The sequence below is a fragment of the Plectropomus leopardus genome, chromosome 14 (genome assembly GCF_026936395.1).
Source record: "Plectropomus leopardus strain MGB_pleo_1.0 chromosome 14, ASM2693639v1, whole genome shotgun sequence".
NCBI classification, from domain to species: domain Eukaryota; kingdom Metazoa; phylum Chordata; class Actinopteri; order Perciformes; family Serranidae; genus Plectropomus; species Plectropomus leopardus.
The window spans coordinates 18,490,343-18,509,110 of NC_142189.1; the positions used below are offsets into that span (position 1 = coordinate 18,490,343).

The 18,768-nt window shown below is 38.3% G+C and overlaps 2 protein-coding genes across 3 annotated transcripts; one reads left to right on the top strand and one right to left on the bottom strand.

The window, feature by feature from the left end:
- The first annotated feature begins 1,710 nt into the window (after positions 1-1,710).
- On the top strand, positions 1,711-3,872 carry mrpl35 (mitochondrial ribosomal protein L35). Its single transcript, XM_042501253.2, has 4 exons — positions 1,711-1,824; positions 2,046-2,205; positions 3,349-3,493; positions 3,595-3,872. The coding sequence occupies exons 1-4, from the start codon at positions 1,794-1,796 to the stop codon at positions 3,781-3,783; spliced, it is 525 nt and encodes a 174-aa protein (XP_042357187.1). The 5' UTR covers positions 1,711-1,793; the 3' UTR covers positions 3,784-3,872.
- A 56-nt stretch (positions 3,873-3,928) lies between these two features.
- On the bottom strand, positions 3,929-17,316 carry reep1 (receptor accessory protein 1). 2 transcript variants are annotated; one of them, XM_042501261.2, is made up of 8 exons: positions 17,118-17,316; positions 14,783-14,855; positions 13,780-13,856; positions 13,520-13,640; positions 13,035-13,148; positions 12,234-12,393; positions 9,425-9,687; positions 3,929-7,691 (listed from the first exon to the last, which is right to left on the bottom strand). In XM_042501261.2, the coding sequence occupies exons 1-8, from the start codon at positions 17,294-17,296 to the stop codon at positions 7,620-7,622; spliced, it is 1,059 nt and encodes a 352-aa protein (XP_042357195.2). In that variant the 5' UTR covers positions 17,297-17,316; the 3' UTR covers positions 3,929-7,619. The 2 variants fall into 2 exon arrangements, with proteins under 2 accessions (XP_042357195.2, XP_042357198.2); XM_042501264.2 differs by having other exon boundaries at positions 9,494-9,687; positions 17,118-17,314.
- Positions 17,317-18,768: the final 1,452 nt, after the last annotated feature.

An 18,768-nucleotide genomic window follows, 5' to 3' on the forward strand; every position in this document is an offset into this window, starting at 1 on the left:
TTCTCGCCCATTTATACTCATCTGAATTATACTGCACGTCACCCCAAAATCAAAAACACATACTTCTTACATGTAGTGCTATTTATCGATCTAGATTGTTTTGGTTTGAGATGCTGAGGAGATGTCTGTCTTCTCTCCGATATAATGGAACTAGATGACACTTGGCTTGTGGCGCTTAAAGTGCAAAAAAATTTAAATTAAATTAAATGTTAAAAAAAATTAAAAAACTCAACAAAATCTTCAACACTCTCTGCATGTTATATTACAACAATCTAGACTGATAAATAGCACAACAGGTGAGAGGAAAAAACATGTATTTTTGATTTTAGAGTCCCTTTAAAAGGAAATGTTTTTAAAAAAAACTCTTAGTGACAAAAATATTAACAATTTGAGTTTTTATCAAAGCCTCTTTTTTTTGTAAAATCATCCATTCAAGTATATTCTTTAAAGGCAGTTTAAAGGCTGACTGTCCGAAACACATGAAAAATGCTAAATTTAACAGTCTGTTATTTTTTCTTAATTTTTTTCCCATAATGTTTAATAGTAATGTTGCTGCAGATCAAATATGCATGGTGAATATCATTCTGAATTGAATGCTCTTTTTTCTTGTAAAAGCTGTCATGTCTGACTGTTGTATATTGGTTTAGTTATAGTGTAAAGCTGTGGACTGTTAAAGCAGAATTTACTGCACACTATACCATTATTACAGCAGACACATTTTGACATGTCATAGCAGGAAAAGCACTGGTGTAATTAATAACATTCACGACTGCATTCGATTTTCCAGAATCATTGAACTGATACACCTGTGCATTTCTTGCAATGACAAGTAAAAATGTCTTCCATAAAAAAATGTGTTTTCAGTGTGTTCTCAAAGGTTTATCAGACTGAAGAAAAGAGAGAAGTCCCTGAACAAGACTGAGGTTTGGTCACACAGCGCTGAACAATTCTTTCCACATTATGTAAACATCCAACAGCAGACTGTGACAAATGGCAGATCTCTGGATCAGATAAAAAATGTTTGTGTGACAGCCATGGAGTAGAAAGACGGATACAGCTGCATATAAGACTGTGAGTTATAACATGCAGAGAACGTTGATGCCTCAGGAGGCCTGCATCAGAAAATTTCTGAAGACTGAAACACACCTCCACAATGATTTTGGGATAATCTGTGTTAATCTATTTGCTGCCAGGATTTTATTTCAATTCCAGAAAGCAGTGGTGGAAGAGGTGCTTAGACCCTTAAATATAGCAGTATTACAATGTTAAAATACTCCATTACAATTGAAAATTCCTGCATTCAAATTTTACTCAGTTAAAACCAACGTACAGCATCAAAAATACCAAAAGTATCTAAAGTACTGCTGCTTATATGCTTGAAAAAATCTGCCTTCCCCACTTTGCACCTTCCCCTCTCATAAATACTGAACAGTCCCCAAAAATGCCCCATATTTTATAAGCTCTTTTTATTTTATTTTTTTTAAATAGTCTGTATTATTTAAGTGGCTGTCAAATAAATGAAATGTAGTGGGGTAAAAACTACAGTATTTGCTCTGATATTTGGTCAGTTAGAAACATAAAGTTGCAAAAATTGAATCATGGAAATATCCAAATGGGAATACAGAAAAAATGTATTTTCCACATATATTTTGATTTTTTTTCCCTACATATTTTGAGCACGGTATCCAGTAACAATAACAATTGCTAGGTGGCGGTAGTGTGCTGTGTCGTATTGCATGCGGTAAAATTTGTCCAAACAGACCTCCGTAGTTACGCCATCAGTTAGAGGAAACATGGCGGCCGCCCTAGCAAGGAGGATGTGTGGTGCGTATCAATAATTTTCCGTTCATACGTCTCCCTCTCACTCGTTTCATTCCCTAAATATTCAGTATTTAATCCCTATTTTAACGCACTGAACTGTTGTGTTAATTGAGCGTACGTGTCAGCACAGACGGTACGCGACGATGCTACATTAGCTAACTAGCATGTTTTGTCTTTGCTGTGACTCCTCTCATGTGTTTTCATGTTGTCCTTGTGTCCGACAGGGCTGCTGAGGCCGCTGTCTGTCTCCCTGTGTGCAAAGACACCGCAGCGCTGTCAGCTGTCCAGCCTCATCCAGCCCACAGCTCTCTGCAGCTCAGCCGCGGTCTGCGCTCCTCTGCGGGCTGCGGTGTGTCAGACACCCCGGTACAACATCCTGCAACGGTACAGGAGCACCAGCAGCACTGCTGATTACAGTCACACTAATGACACATGGGTGTTAGTAACAATACTGTAACCTCTTCATACTTAGCTGAATATCAACACAAATATCATCTACATTATATTTACACTATAGCCCTTTTTTTTTTTTAAACATATTTGACGGAAAAATGACATGCTATTTTCACTAGGTGCACTGTGTTGCTGCAACATATTGACATATCACAGGCTGTGATTTTTTTTTAAAAAAAAGTCTTCTTTTCATGTAGTATATTTAAAATAATTCATTTTTTAAAAATCTAAAAACATAGTGGCATCATCGCAAAACCTGGCGTTTAAAGGGTTGAAATTCTCAAAATTAATTATTATTTTATACGTATGATTAGGACTCATGATGATTAAAAAAATTAACTAAATGAAAGTAAAAAATAATACTAATGTATAATTTGTTTTAAAGCTGTGCGCAGAGCAATACGAGTGTGTGTAATATTAAAGCGGGCCCAAAGAGTTAAAGGTGCACGCGACCAAAATTAAAATTTGCATCATGTTATCACCTTCACCTTGGCTGCCTTGATCCGTTTGTTTGTGTGTTTTAATGTGTGACTTTGGTATTTAAAGGGTTAGTTCAGATTCACCAAAGTTCCACAATTATACACCATCAAACCAACGGATCAAGACAGTGGGAGACCAGCAGCTGCTTTGTTCAAAGGGTTAAAATGACTGTTTTTATCAATAGAGTCTGGCTTTGAAGAGAGAAAAAATAAGTTTCACTTTCAGTTCAGTTCTTCCTTTAAAGAAAAACTGTTTGGGAAGCACTGCGCATAAACGGCTGGAAAAATGAGACATGAATTATACTGCATAAATTCTGTAAGATTTGTAAATAGATGTTTTAATATAGGTGATGAACACTGACTCCTTTTACTTTGAATTTTTATTAAGAATTTTCTCTGGTTTTGGTTCACTGCATGCTAGGATAATAGTTTTCTCCATGAATTCCTGCTAACATGGTGTGAGTAACTGATATTCAAATCATAATTAGGGTGGTGACGTTTTCCTTAAGTGATAAAATGCTGTTTTGTAATTTGAGTGAATTGAACTGTCATTAAATAGCAGCTGTCTCTGCTCGGCTTCTCTGTGTTGTTTCAGGGTATCATCACTCACTCCCAGTTTGACTCAACAACCATGCAGAAGTCTGACGTACATCAGTCTGAAGAAGGGGAAGAGGAAGAGTGTCAAATCTGTGACAGACAGGTTCATGAGGCTGCATTGTGGCCTTTGGATCAGACGCAAGGTAAAAGTGTTTGACTGTAAATCGCCCCAAACGCTGATTTTATAAGAGTTTTGCCAATATGACTTCTTGGGTTTTTTAATTATTTTTTTATGTGTGTACAGGCTGGACACAAGAAGAAACTGTGGAAGAAGAAACCTGCCAGACGAAAGCGCCTGAGGGAGCATGTATTCTGTAACAAAACACAGAGCAAGCTTTTGGATAAAATGACAACCTCTTTTTGGAAAAGGAGGAACTGGTATGTGAATGATCCATACCTGAAGTACCACGACCGGGTCAACCTCAAAGTGTAATCTGCTGATTCGTGTAGTGACATGCTGTTGTCTGTTTGAACCTAATGTAATAATGTTATATACATAATAAAATCACATGTTTCAAATGATCCTTTTCTTTGAAATGCTCTTTTGAGACAACACGATGAAAAAGATTAACACACGATCAAAGTTTTGCTTCATATTTAATGGCTGTAAATTGATTTAAACAGAAATATTTAACCTAGTAGAACGATAAATCCATAGCCATAGACCATCATGTCATCACTTCACTGCTTTGTGTGTCATATCTCACAATCAAGTTGAAATTTAAGTAGTTTGACATTCTGGCCTGCCAGAACAAAATTTCTTAGGATAACTTAAGTGTTTTTTTCCTCGTGAATAAAGTCAAAAGTGCCTAATTTATCAGTAAATAAGACGTTATTCATATATATATATATAAAGCCAACATGTATAACATTTCATATTCTTTCTACAAAGCAACCAAAAATGACAATGTAATTCATTGTTTACCAGCAAGGCATTTGAACAAAATCCTTTAAGAAACCCAATTTTCATACAAATGATAACAAACATCATGCAATGATGAGTTCATCAGTCTACGCACAAGTATACAAATCTGCTACTCAGCAATATGTTTTTTTTCTCCATTTTACTTTGCATGATTTTTATAATAGAAGGAAATCACCTCCAGCACTAACACTGATACTACTTACGTTGAAACACATAATCTGATTTTTCCTGTTTCATTTTTTCACCATTTATCCATTAAAAGGACATTTCATGTGCATAACAAGTGTATCTACAACATCAGAGTGAATGACGTGTAAACAGAACAGTTGTACCTGAGAAGCTTTTGTTTCAAACTTCAGACCGCCCAAAATGTTACACTGATGAAAATTATAAATCTACAGTGGAAGTTCACCAGTCAACAAGCAACACAGTGATACTTTGTGTAATACATTGCTATGATTCAGGCTCAGTGAATTAAGTACAAGATGGAAACATACAGTGTATCACCATGCAATATTAACTAAGATCAAAGTTTGTAAACCTGCGAACCCATAAAGTCCCTCTAATGATTCCTAAAAAAAAGGAGAAGGTAAGATCGTTGGGTTGGGTGTTGCTCAGTTAGAGCGCGACACAGTGATTTAAAACATGGAAAAGGACCATGTTTACATACAGTAAATATTTACTCATGTTATATCCTGTTTCTGCTACAGCTGAGAGTGACACATACACCCTTCAGCCACAACATCTAAACCGCTGACAGCTGAATAACTTTGGTCATCTTGTTACAATATAATGTTCTGCTGTTAAAACTTTTGGTCTTGACATTCATGTGGATGCCTTCTGATGCACGCCACCCACCAAACACCGTCGCAGATCAAGTTCCCCAATGATAGCAGCCCCTCCTCGACAGGATAATGCACCATGCCGCACTGTAAAAACTGCTCTGGAATAACACCAGGAACGTGACAAAGAGCTTGGGGTGTTAACCTGGCCTCCAAATTCTCCAAATTCTGGGCCATATGCATAAGCAGTATCTTCCTCTTTTAATCCATGTCTATCTCAGGCACCAAATACAAACAGGCACCACACAAAATACAAAATCAGGTACCTTCTTTCCCTTTTTCTTTCTTTTCTTTTTTGGATTTCACTTTTTTTGGGAAAAGACATGACAGTGTACATTAGAGCTCCAGCAATATAAGCAGTCACTCGGCTGCGGCTGTGTTTTAGATAGATCCTAGGTCAGGGGCGGCTAAAGCATTTTACTTCTTTAAGGGGTGAGAGAAGCCTCAGAGAGCTTCCACTTTTTTTTTTTAAATAGAAAAACAAAAGTTTAGTCTTTAAAAGATTACTTTTTTGAGATGGAGATAGTGGAAAAGACTTGCAACAAAGGGCTGCAGGTTGGAATTGAACCTGTGGCTGCTGCAGCAAGGACATGGCCTTTGTACATGGGGCACCCCTTCTAAAAGCTGAGCTACTGTCAAAGCAAACACAACCTTGGGTACTTGATACTATTATTCTCTTAAAACAGTCATGTTGGGTCTCCAGGGCTTAGCTGCCTGTACATGTGGTGCTGGAGAGTGAGCGTTTGGCCGCCAGGCTAAAGGTGCGGGATGTTGGCCTACCTTTTGCCTCTCTGTCCTGGCCTTGAGCTGTTGGCCGTCACTCAGTCAGTCGCTCTGTGTAATCCAACAGTGCTTTGCTTCAGCACTCCTTTGGCAGCTCATAAACCTCACTGCACTCTGGAAACATCTCTTCTCTGCTGGAGCTCCACACCTGGGCTGAATTGTCTCTCTTAATCACTTATGCCCGCCCCCTTTCACACGCCCACCTAGCCTGACAGCCATGCAGGACAGCCAAAAAAGGACAGTGTGATGTGACATTTTCAAATTATTCAGCCCATTTAAATTAAGATATGGCACTAATTACATAGAAATACAAAAAAACTGCTGACCAAAAAAAATTAATTAATGTGAGGATTTTTGAGGCCCATGCTCCCAGCGGGGCCCTTACCCTCACTACAACGTCCCACAGATGCGACCTGATTGGGATCTGGGGAATCTGTAGGCCAAATCAACATCTTGAGCTCTTTGTTGCGTTCCATGGGGACATTCCTGAGCAGTTTTTGCAGTGTGGCATGACGTGTTGTCCTACTGGGGGTCACTGCCATCAGGGGGGTACTTGGCCTGCAGAGGCATGTGGGCGGCCGCTGCATGTCAAGCAGCTTCCACATGAGTGTCAGGACCCAAAGTTTCCCAGCAGAACATTGCATTGTAATGAGATGATCAATTATTCTCTTCACCTGTAAGAAGTCTTAAAGTTATGGCTGATCAATGTGTAATCTAACCTTAAATTGCCAAATAAATTGTCAATTAAATGACAAAAGCGTGCATACAAGCTGAACAGTAGATTGTCAAAAACAGTCTGCTCCACTGAGGAAAGCTCTTGTTGTAGTGACTTCATTTATCTGCGATGCAAATGCTCTTACTTGTCAGACAAGTAATAATTTCTTCACTGCAGAAGAAATGATGATTATTGGTGATAATATTCAGCTACTAATTTGTTATGATTATTGTTTTATGCCATTTTGGCAATTTCAGATGAATGAGGGCAGTAGTTTTATAAACATAGTGCAAAAATGATTGTTTAATGAGAACATAGTTAGAAATATCATGTGTGGAGACTTTTCATATTTTGATGTCTCTGCTATGTCTTTCTTTAAGGCTTTAATAGAGAGGTAAATAACAGAATATCGCCCACCACTATTTCATTACTACAAAGGTAGTTTGTCTCATCTCAGACTAGATATTTGATTTCTGAATTTCTCTATGTGTTAATAAATCAGTGCAGAATTCAGCTTCTCACAGACGTTTCTCCAGAACAGATTGAACGGGGGTAAAAACAGCCACGCCTTTTCTTTTGATCCTTGGCTTTTAGCACATTCTCTAACACTGACAGTGACAGTACATTCTGGTAAATAAACAGTGGACTAATGACTGGGAAGACACGCATGCAATTGCCTCCCTGAACCTGATATATAAAAACAATCAAATCAGAACGATGAAGTACACACAAACTGTACATAAATACATATTCAATAACCCACTAACTCAAAATGTCTATCAGCATGGAGCCCATTCATTCATTCGGACTATCTCAGTGTCACAAACCTCATTGTTTTTAAATCATGAGCCATGAGATACTGTATGTATATATAGAGGGGTCATCATAGGTCACTTTGGTAATACCTTATTCCAAAGCAAGGCTGCTTCAGTCATGTAGCTTTTGGCCATTCAGTATTTTTACTTCTTGCAGCAAAGGCAGCTGGAGGAGTCTTTAGGACAGTTTCACATGGCTTCATTGTTCGAAGAAAGAGCACTCCTGGATCTTGTGAGAGGCCTTAAGACTCTATGAGGAGGCTATAGGGGAGGACAGATGAGGACAGAAGCAAAGAGGGAGATGGAGTTTAGTTAGCTGTAAAGCCACAACAAGTTACACAGTATTTAAAGAACATGGCTGTCATTATTTTGTATTTTCCTTATTGTCAACAAATACCAACGTAAGACCAAAAGTATTTCTCTCAAGACTTGCTGACCTCCACAGCCTGTGTGTGACTGACCTGACTCAGTCCAGAGTCTATTGATTCCTACATCAGACTACAAAAACAGGTCACAAGTAGTTTCATCTTTTAAAAAATGGAGCCAATAATAGCTGTGCATTTTAGTTTATTTTTTTAAACATTGCTGAAACAGGAGTGAATACTGTTTGTCTGGGAATATTTTCATCTGCGCATTAATACACATTTGGTCCTCTACTGAGTAACAGAATGCTGTATGTGTGGTTTGCAGTGTTGTTGTACCCAAGTTTCAATTTTTTGCAGGTTGCACCTCAGAATCAACTGCATTTTTTATTTTGTTTTGTCTTGGACTTAGGTAAAGACGACTCAGCATTTTATTTCAAGATGGCTCAAGACCCTAACTGCGGGGATATCAATAAATTTAGTGTGCAAAAAAAAAGTTGGTTAAGTTGATTTCAGCTCTGTAGAGGTTGTTTTTGTATGCTTATAAAAAAAGGATAATTCAGTTCCATGATGCCTTTCGATTTTTTCATCCAGACATTTCTCGTGGCACATTTATACATAGACAGTATATGGCAATAAGAGAGATGGATGAAGAGGAATCATAATTTGTTTTACGAGGGTGTTTTTATGGGAATGTGAATCTTTAAAGATCAATTTCAGGAGTGCCTGTGGTTCCTTTGTTCCACTTTTAAGCGTATCACGCTGTGTGGGGCTGTGACTGGGCTGGTTTTGGTCTTGACTTGGTCTCAACCTTTTAAAGTCGTCATCTTGTCTCCGTCTTGACACACTCTAGTCTTGGTCATGACCTGGTCTCCATTAAGGTGGTCTTGACGAAAACACTGGAGGTTGGGATAAATTGTGTTTATGCTTGCTGTGATGAAGGAGGACTTCACCCAGTGTAAGTGTCATTGATTGATGTGTTTGTAATAGTTTTTGGACAAGATGTCTGTGGCAAAGAGGAATAAGCTACATTAGGCTTTAGCTACAAAGACAATACATATTTACGAGATCAGTTAATTGTTGTCATGTTTTTTCCCTGGAATTTGTTGACTGCAAGAAAAATACAGAATATTGCCAGCGTTATCCTTTAAACAGTATCACTGCATTCAGTTATATTAAATATACTGATATTAGGTGTTGAAATGTATTAATAAATACCCATTAATTTCGGGGGCTGATAATGCAGAATCATTTCCATACATATCACATCAAAAGTAGAAGTTATTATCAAGGCTGAAATACACTGGAAGACAAAACATGTCAATAAATTAACCATGTTTGGACCTTTTTTTCATGCCACGTTTTCAGAAAGTGAGCAATTTCAATCATGCAAGAGCAACACTAATTTGAAAAAAACAATAAACCACTAAGAACTCAATACAGGGTTCAGCTTCGTCGGTGCAGAAATCCTATCAGCAGCCAAATTCTCCACAGTTGCAGAAGTACTGAACCATGATGATTTATTTAGCTCCACAGCAGCAGAAATTAGTGAATCGGTGAGTAAATCGTCACTCTCAAGGGGCAGTTAGAACCAGGCAGCAGCTGAGCAGCCACGTGTACGAGGCAGTGTACCTCAGGAGCCTTCCTCTTAATCAGCCTGAGCTGTGGGGAGCTTGATGCTGCATGCACCCCTTTGCCCACCTCCTCAGGCTGCTCCGGAGCTGGAGGAGAGGGAGGTGGAGAGGGTGTGGAAGGTGGGGAGGACTGGGGTGTCATCGAGAGCGTAATGGGTGTGGACTCGGACTCAGAAGGTGAAATGGACTCAGACTGCAAATCTTTGGAGTCCCACTGATGCATCCCCAACACCTCATACTCAGTCATGTCAAAATCCTGTCCTGTGCCGTGAAAAAAACGTCGGTGGAGAGGATGAACAATGCGTAAACCCTGCCTCTGGTCTAAAAGCCAAACACTCTTTGTGTAATTGCTGCAGAGTGGCATCTGATTTAAATCAGCAGGGATTATTAACGTTCATATCATAATGCATTATCACTCTGCAGACCACAGAGCAGAGGCCAAAGGAAGTTGTGAAAAGCAGGAACCAATTTGTTGCAGCACCAACAAGCAGAATTATGTCCATTTCGGACAAAGTTTATGTCGTATAATGCAATTTACAGCAGGGAGCCAAAACTTAAATTTGACAAAATTGTTTAAATGCTGTTTAAAAATGTCACAATACTTTCAAAAGACATTTTTTGTGATATTATATATTTTTCATATTGTCAACAGATCTCTTGAAAAGACCAAAACCAACAATAAATTGAATCTCGTGTTTTTTTGCACGCTAGAGGTCCATTGTTGTCCAAAAATTATATAAAAAGACATCAGCAAGCCACACTGTTGCATTGATAGACACATTTCTATATTGCCATGAATATGGGGACTGAAGTTTTTATTTAAGTCCATCCTAGATGCAGCATCCTGCTGCCATCAACACTCACTAAAAACCCCATTAACGCCTACTAATGTGGCAGTCAGGGTGTTTAACAGCTCCAGCTCTGATTAAGCATGCAACGATTATTCAAAATTTTGTCAGCATTGGGTCTGAAAGAGAGACTGAATAAAAAAGAGATATTTGAAAAAAAGACACCACTGTAACATTTTTATTGGCCTCCATGCTATTTTCTACTGCTTTTGAAAGAGACATACGAAAAAAACAATCCAAAAGACAGAAAAGTATACTCTTCTGCTGCAGAGCCATGTTGACAGCTCTGGTCTAGTCTACTGGCAATGGGAAAGCAGTCTATCTTGTGTTCAAAGAACCAGCCTACACATGCTAATTTTAGTGGGAGAATGATATCTAGTACCAGATGCGTGTTAATGCACTGCTACAAATAGTCCCCAACAAATGCAATGTCCATTGCTGTTTTAGCAACGTTTCCAAAATAACTACAATGTCCAGCTGTATAAGAAAATTACTGGGCATTTTTTAAACTGAGATATACTTGTAACTTGCTTTTTAAAGGTATACTAGGCAGAAAGAGTTGGCTATAGCTTGTAAATTGAAAAACTACCAAAAGTGAGAGTAAAAGCCAACCACAGATTTGCTATATTTGTGTTTTTTTTCTTCTTCTTGTGTTATGTCTGGGTTTTTGTAGTTTGGATTTGTGCTGTTTATAGTCATATTGTCATCTAGTGCACATTCAGTCTCAAAACCTTCTGTTCCATTTTGTTACAGTTTTCTGCATCGAACAACATATTTCTTTGAAACGGTGTGGTGGGTGTATCAGACCCATCTAACCCAATCAGCATCGTTGTGTATATAAATAAATGTCTAGCAGAGCTTTACTTATTGTAGTTACATGTTTTGTTTACATTTGCTTTGGTAAAGTAAACATATGTTTGAATGTTTTCATGCCAAAAAAATCCATTTGAACAGAATCAAATCCTACCATATTGCACCTGCATGTTTTTGTTTTGATAAATGTTTGCTACGTTTGGGCTGGGGTGCATGCTGCGCACAGGAATGTCCCAAAAACAGAGAAATAAGAAGAAAATACAGGCACAGTCTCTGCAGATAAAAACACCTCCACACCCCTCTTCATACAGTGATGATAGAGTTGAATTACCTTTGTATGAGCCTACATTGTTTATTTGTTGTTGTTTTTTTTAAATCCTGGATAGTACATCTTTAAAATTGTACGTCATGAGTGGAAACCAATGTGCTGAGAACCAGGGGCAGGGTGTTGTAATCAGGAAGTCTTTAAAGATGGACTAAAACATGGTTTTGGTCTCTTAATGGGCTTCGTTGACAATAACAAAATATAGACTAACCACAGACTTATTCTTTAAATCATTGAGAACCCATAATTGAGTATCTAAACTCAGATATTGACAGAAGTAACCTCAATCCCTTATTTGAAAAACGTAACTTTTCACCTTAACTGTGCAGATATTCCAGTGCGATGTAAATAACTGTGTCTGAATGTACTGGCTAAATTTGATCAACAAAGGAATTATTATTTGCTTGCTAAAAAAACAAGACACCCTATCCAGATTGGGTCAGAAAACAACTGTTTCCACATGATGTGAAAGTAGGAACAAATCCTTCGGGCTACATGTGAGTTTTATCACAGGGTGTTGAGCCCTGCAGCCCTGTGAAGCCTAACTGGCTCCAAACAGGAAGGCAGGACTGAAGTTAGGGGGCCACTCAGGAAAGCAGAGGTTCAAAACAATATCTGTCAGCTTAAATAAACTCAAACAGGAAGACAGAAATTTTCAAGATAATCTGTTTTACACAAACAAACCAGGCACTGCTATGGCATTACAATGCCACTATTAATGTTCTCAACACCACAACAGAGTTTAAATATGTCTGTAAAACACTAACAGTATGTTTGTTGGATTGAGTCGGTCTCCAAGTGGCTTCTATTTTTCTGCTCACCTTTGTAGCTCTCCGACTTGCTGCGCATCATAGATCTGGTCCGATGTTGTGCTGCTGCAGGCTGCGTAGTGCCAGGGCTGGTGTTAACGGGGTCAGACTGATAGGAGGACAGATCCTGCATGCTGAAACTCCTCAGTCTGTCTGACAGGACCCCTTGGCTCTGAAACAGGCAACACCAGGTTTTTGTTTTAGAGTCAGTGGCAATTAGTGACAGGTAGAGCATAGATCTGCTTTATGGCTAAGATAATTTTACAAATATTACAGCAGGCTTCTTGTGAAAACAAACACCCAATAAGCCTACTTTATTATGTAAAAAATAAAACATAACAGGTGTCATAATGGAGCCTGATTGACGTATTGGCCACACAATTTTATCAGCCAATATTTGCTTAAAACAGATAAATTGGTATCGGCTTATATGCTGTCTGATATTGGGGGATTTATATCAGCATATATATTGGCAATATTGGCATCGGCACCACTTCATATCGTGATATAGAATCATATATAGATTTTAAGTGGGCATAGGGGACCCATCCTCCTCAACAATTTAAATATGAAAGTAGCAGAATGCTTTTATTTTGACAAAATTGAAGACATTTAGCAGAAAATGCACACATTGGTGCATAACAATTCACCAGATTACAGAAAATGAAGTGTTTGAGGCTCAACATGTTCTGCTAAACCCCTGTTACATATGTGCTTCCCCTGGATGCTGAAACAAAACCTACGCACTTGTTTACAATGACTTTCCACTCAACCCCTCTGTCAATACAAACAAATGTCCAGAGTCTGCAATACCTTTGTTGCAGCCATGACTGCAGCTGTGGCGGCAACATTCAGCCCTTTTCTCCCAAAATGCACCAGTGTGTCATAGCTTTTGTCCTTTGCTTGGCAGATATACTCATCAATGTCCTGAAACAGGGACATAAAAATCACATGAACATCTCTTTATTATTGTGTCACTCCTTCTTTTACATGCTGTGTTGACAGGTGTTTCTTCTATTGCTTGATTGTTAATCTGTGTTTCCTGACTGAGATATAGAGGAAAAAGGAAAGGAGAAAGGGAGGAACACTTCCTCTGTCCTGTCCTGCAAACACATCTTTAACAACTAATGTGAATTAGCACAAAGGCACTTTTGTTCTTCACACAGCTGCAGAACTTTAATTCTGTTAGTGAAGAGCCCACGCAGACTCACTTAAACTGAATGTTTCACCTACAAACTTTTCCTTGAACTGCACCAACGGAAGAAAAGGAAGGTATAACAAAGGAAGAGGGTTTTCACCTTTTCTTTTGAGGAAAGCGTGGGATGAACAAACTTCCTGTATAGCACACTGGAGCCTTTAGTGTAAGGGGACAGCAGCCACACCACAAAGGCTATCTTCAGTTCATAGTAGAAAGGAATCCTGCGATAAAGACACAAAATGATAGAGCCACCGGCACAATAAAGCATAATAAAAGACATCGCTTTACATCTCAGTGATAAACTATAGTCAAGAGGTGTCATATTTAATGATTTAACAGTAAATAACTTAAGTGACTTACCAGCAAAGAAACATATCTGTAAACACTTCTACAGCCGTGAATAGGGCAAATATGATCCAGTACATCATCCATTTCACCTGAAATACAATAAAAGACAGTTAAAGTAGCTGCAACATTATTTCAAATCATATCTATGAGGATGACACTGCATATTATCTTGTAACTAAAAATAAAAATAATAGGAAATGTATTATATAGAGAAACTGACCTTTACTGTCTAAAATGTAGTATTGGTCCAAATGGTTATTATATATGAATATATCTATATTACATATATTACAATTTTTCTTACCTAAACATAAGTATGTTACTTACTGGTATTATCAGACCTATAACTATTTCCTAATTTTAAAAAAACAAGATCCTGGAGTCTCAAATAAATCCTGAATGAAAATAAATAAATAAAAACACAAGGCACTCCTCAGTTGGAATAATCTCAGACAGATATATGATATATTTCACCTGAAGAGTGTTTTTTTAATGGTTGTCTGCATAAAAAAAGAACATCTGTCACACCAGTCATCAGAGCCAAGCAGCTCTTTCTTCCTCCATTGTAACTTATTTCCTACTTTATTTTCTGTGATTTATCTGTTATATATCAAAACATTTTGTAAGTATTGATCAAAGTAGTTATTTGATATAATAATCTATTGTAATTTCTTTCCTGTGATATATCTGCTCACTGTGTTTACACTGCTTTTGTGTTTGTATTTGCTAAATAAATGTAGCAAATACAATACTAAATAAATTTAGTTTCCTTTGAGGACTAAATGCACTGAGGTCATCCTTATTCAATGAGGTCATCCTTACTTGTTTTTATTCCTTAAGTTCTTCCTGGGACTATCGAGAAAGCAACTCTCAGCACAGCCAACTGCTGATAACAAATGAGCTGTATTGTATTACCCTTGTTGACCTGTCTGTTCAGTTATACTGTGCATTTGTGTTCCACTAACGCAAAAACTACAAAAATAAGTATCTGTCAAAACAGAAATGATATACTCACATATTCTTTCACATCTTTTGACTTTACAGCTTTATAAGATGAGTACGCGGGATATAGTGTACCAAACACGAGTCTGGAAGACAAAAAATGTGCACATCAACTCCAGAAACAAAACATTTAACTCTGCAATCAAACATATATTTCACATGAGCTTAAAACACATCAAATCAAGACATTTTAAATGTAATAAATACTGATTATGGACAATATATTATGCCACGGGTTTTAAATAAGGCTCTTGAGCTGGGCTAAAATGTCAAATGTATTAGATTAGCATTTGGAAATATACATTTACCAATACATTTATGTCCATGAGCCTTCTGAACTACAGCCTATAGAGATGGTTGGGTTACTGAACAGGTGTCAGGACGCCCTGCCCTTCACCAGACACGGAAAAGACACAGAATGACCGAAAAATACAAAAAAATACCTCAAAGAGACACAGAACAACTACAAAAGGACACAAAAGGAGTTCAAATTAACTCAGAGACACAAAATGACCTCAGAGACACAGAAAACAACCACCCCAACAAAATGACCTTACAGAGACATTACATGACATCAAAGACACAAGAAAAAGGCATAAAACCTCCATATTACCTCAAAGAGACACCAAATGACAAAAAAAAGCCCAACAAAATCATCTCATAGTCACAAAATGACTTCAGAGAAACACAAATTGACGAGAAAGAGAAAGAAAACAGAACTCAAACACACTTAATGACAAACCCTGCCAAACAAAATTAACCGAGTCATAAAATGACCCCAAAGAGGCATAAAACCATAAAAACACAAAAAATGACCTTAAAGACATAAAACAACTACATACAAAATGACCACCAAGAGACACAAAATCACAAAAAGATGCACGACAACTACAAAGGGACGCAAATCAACAAAACAACAAAACAACCAAAAGACAGCAAAACCACCACAAACTCTGTGTATCTTGTTTCTGTGAAGGAGAGGTGTTGCTGGGACCTTTTTTCATATCTGTGTCCCGGGGCCCATCACACTCCGCCCACGTTTACATGGACAGGTTGTCGGGTGAGATCAAGAGAAAACAGGAAAACAGATTTTCTCATGCAGAAAGAAACTATTAAATCAACCATGATCAAAGTCAGATCTGCGCCCTGGCTGATGTGGCGTAAACAAGCTGTCCTGGTGCTAAAATTCCAGCCCTGGTGTAAAATAAGCTTCCATGTGTTTTCTTCCTTTTCTTGAAATTTCTATTCCTGTGTGGGACACCTGTGCTGCAGGGTGTCCTGACAGAGACTCTGTTGAAGTGCCACAGCCAGGCAACAGCTGTGAGTGCGACCTGATCAAGTTACTGACCCACATCATGTTGCACCTCTCTGGCTTGAGCCAGCTAACCCTAACAGAGTATAAAAACACAAGGACACTAAAAATAAACACATCATCTGTGAGAGAAACAACTAAAGCTTTCTGCTGGAGACTGGACTCAAAATGACCGACATAACCAGGATGTGAACAGCCAGGGCTGAAGCAGCTCCATCTATGTAACAAGATCTTGAAATCTAGATTTAATGGCCTCACTATTTTGAGGTTGGGCCTGGTATACTCCACGCGCTCTGCAATGGCGCTGATTCATACTTTGTACAGGGCAAAAATAACCATAACTTACTGTAATAAATCTCTGTCATTTCAAATTCCTAGCTATAAAGGGGTGCATCTGTTAAAAAATGCATGTGTTATAACATGCAAAACCCTTGAGCTGTAACCTGAGAAGGATGACCCATCCCTTTTGTTTTTTTTCCAATATGGGACATCAACAGAGAATATAGCTCCACTCACAGACCGCTCCTGTTCCTGTCACCTCGCCGCTCACTGACATTTAACTCCCTGCCACTGAAAGACGCCTCTGATTTCTGGATCTGACTCATATATCCAAATCATGGATCATAATAGATTATTCAGCCAATCACGTCACCTCTTTGTCTGTAATCAAAAAAGGGTATCTGATAAACACAAAGAGTGCCTGGCTGCTGAGCGCTGTTCACACACACACACACACACACACACACACAGAAGGTCCACACAGGCCTAGCTCAGCATTCCTGCTGCTGAAATGGCAAAGTACAACCCTATGGATTTTGGACTGTTTCTCAGGCAAATAAATAACACAAAGACGTCTGCTCCTTTTATACACTGACGTCTGATAAAATATTGGACAATTTGCGGGGGCTTCTAAAGCGCGCAGCTCCTGCGCCCCGTCAATGTGCGGCTCAAATCTCCGCAGTAACCGGGAATAAGCTATTTATTATTAACCCACTTTATAACAGAGCATATGGAAAGAAATAATAAAATGACTTACACCACAAGTCTAGAGATGATCCAGGAGACCATTGCGCTGGAAAGGCGACAGGACGCGCTGTCTGCGGGGAGGAGTTTCCTCCAAATGACAGGCGCGTCCAGGCGGCTGCGTCTGGACGCACACAGGCGGCAACGTGATGCGGGATAAACAGAGCGCGGCGGACTGCAGCTCTTATCCATAGATGGCAGTGTTGCATCGCAAAGACGACACACACACACACACTCAGCATGTCAGATATGGCTGCCTGGATCCAAGTGAGTTTAGATGTTTGTAGCGTTCGCATTACCTGTTTAACCTGCCGGGCCCCTTATAGACACCACCTCCCCTTTCCCCTTTGCAGACTGGACTGCGTGCCCCCCCCCCACCACCACCACCACCAAGTTCCCCTAAAGCATAGAGCACCAGCAGACATAGAAGCACTGATGATAATTTTATTATAATTATTTTATACCTAGTTTTTATGACAATGATTTCGACAAGTTATCATATTAACTTATTACTGTATGTTAATTATTGTTTGACCTTATAAATCGATGGATGCATTGCTGATTGTTTGTAAGCTGTTCTCAAGTGCTTTGAAAGGTGTCTATAAACAACAACAACAATAATAATAATAATAATAATAACAATAGTAGATTTTATTGTTATTATTGTTATAAAATTGTGAGTAAAAATGCAGTCTTCATTTTAGGTTTTGATAATTGGTTTTAATGTTATTTTATCTCCGCTGTTTATTTTATTTATTTTATTATATCTTATTTATTGATTCTTTTTTTTAATAGACTTTAAAAATATAGTTCTTGTTGGCTTGTTTTGTTTGCTTTTTTTATTGCCTTATTGTTATTTTCTAGTTTGCAAAACTAAATGTATAGTCGTTTGACCTATCCCTTTCAATTTTGCTTCTTAAAGCACTTTGGTCTACATGTCTGGATGAGAGGTGCAATATAAATAACATTGAATTAAGTCTGAGGTCATTTTGATTGAGCAATTTAGAAATATGTCCCATGTGGGTAGGTGTGAAAGTAAGTTTGCTTGGTTGATTAATAGTTTTGTCAATAAAATGTTATAATTATAATAGTAAAAAATGCTACAACTCCTTAAAACCAAGGATCTACAAATCAATTGTTTTGTTGGACAAACACCCTATAATACGCACTTCGCAGTAAAAGAAAAAAAGCAGCTTTGTGCTTGTTTTGTTTCTGTTAAATGTCTTGCCTGCCCATGTTTGCAATGTGTATTTCTGTTTCAAGGATCCCCTTGAAAACGAGATGACACATCTCAAGGGGTTATTCCTAACGAAGAATTTTAAAAAATCTGTTGACCTAAGATCACCTTCTCTATTAGAGCAAACTCTGCTCTGTCCGGGCCCTGGCCTACATACTGCAGCCAGAGGACAGAGGTAAGGTTTTGTTAAAGTACAACAAAAGCTGCGGAGGGAGTGCTGTGGCTGGTGGAAACCTAATCCTTTTAGTCCATTTTGCAGCCAAGGAATGACTTCAAAACAAGAGTGCCCAAAATGCACCACCAAAAAGCTTCAGGTTTCTTACTCTTACTTTTATAAAAAACAGACTTTAAAAGGTCCCATATTGTGAACGCCTGTTTTCAATATCTTTTCTTTTTAATCATAAAGCAGGTATAGGTGCTATATAAA

Coding starts and splice junctions, on each gene's coding strand:
- mrpl35 (XM_042501253.2), top strand. CDS start 1,794: ATGGCGGCCGCCCTAGCAAGGAGGATGTGTG. Junction 1,825..2,045: donor CCTAGCAAGGAGGATGTGTG/GTGCGTATCAAT, acceptor TGTGTCCGACAG/GGCTGCTGAGGCCGCTGTCT. Junction 3,494..3,594: donor GCCTTTGGATCAGACGCAAG/GTAAAAGTGTTT, acceptor ATGTGTGTACAG/GCTGGACACAAGAAGAAACT.
- reep1 (XM_042501261.2), bottom strand. CDS start 17,296: ATGGATAAGAGCTGCAGTCCGCCGCGCTCTGTTTATCCCGCATCACGT. Junction 13,149..13,519: donor CGCTTTCCTCAAAAGAAAAG/GTGAAAACCCTC, acceptor TCCCTGTTTCAG/GACATTGATGAGTATATCTG. Junction 12,394..13,034: donor CAGTCATGGCTGCAACAAAG/GTATTGCAGACT, acceptor TGCCTGTTTCAG/AGCCAAGGGGTCCTGTCAGA.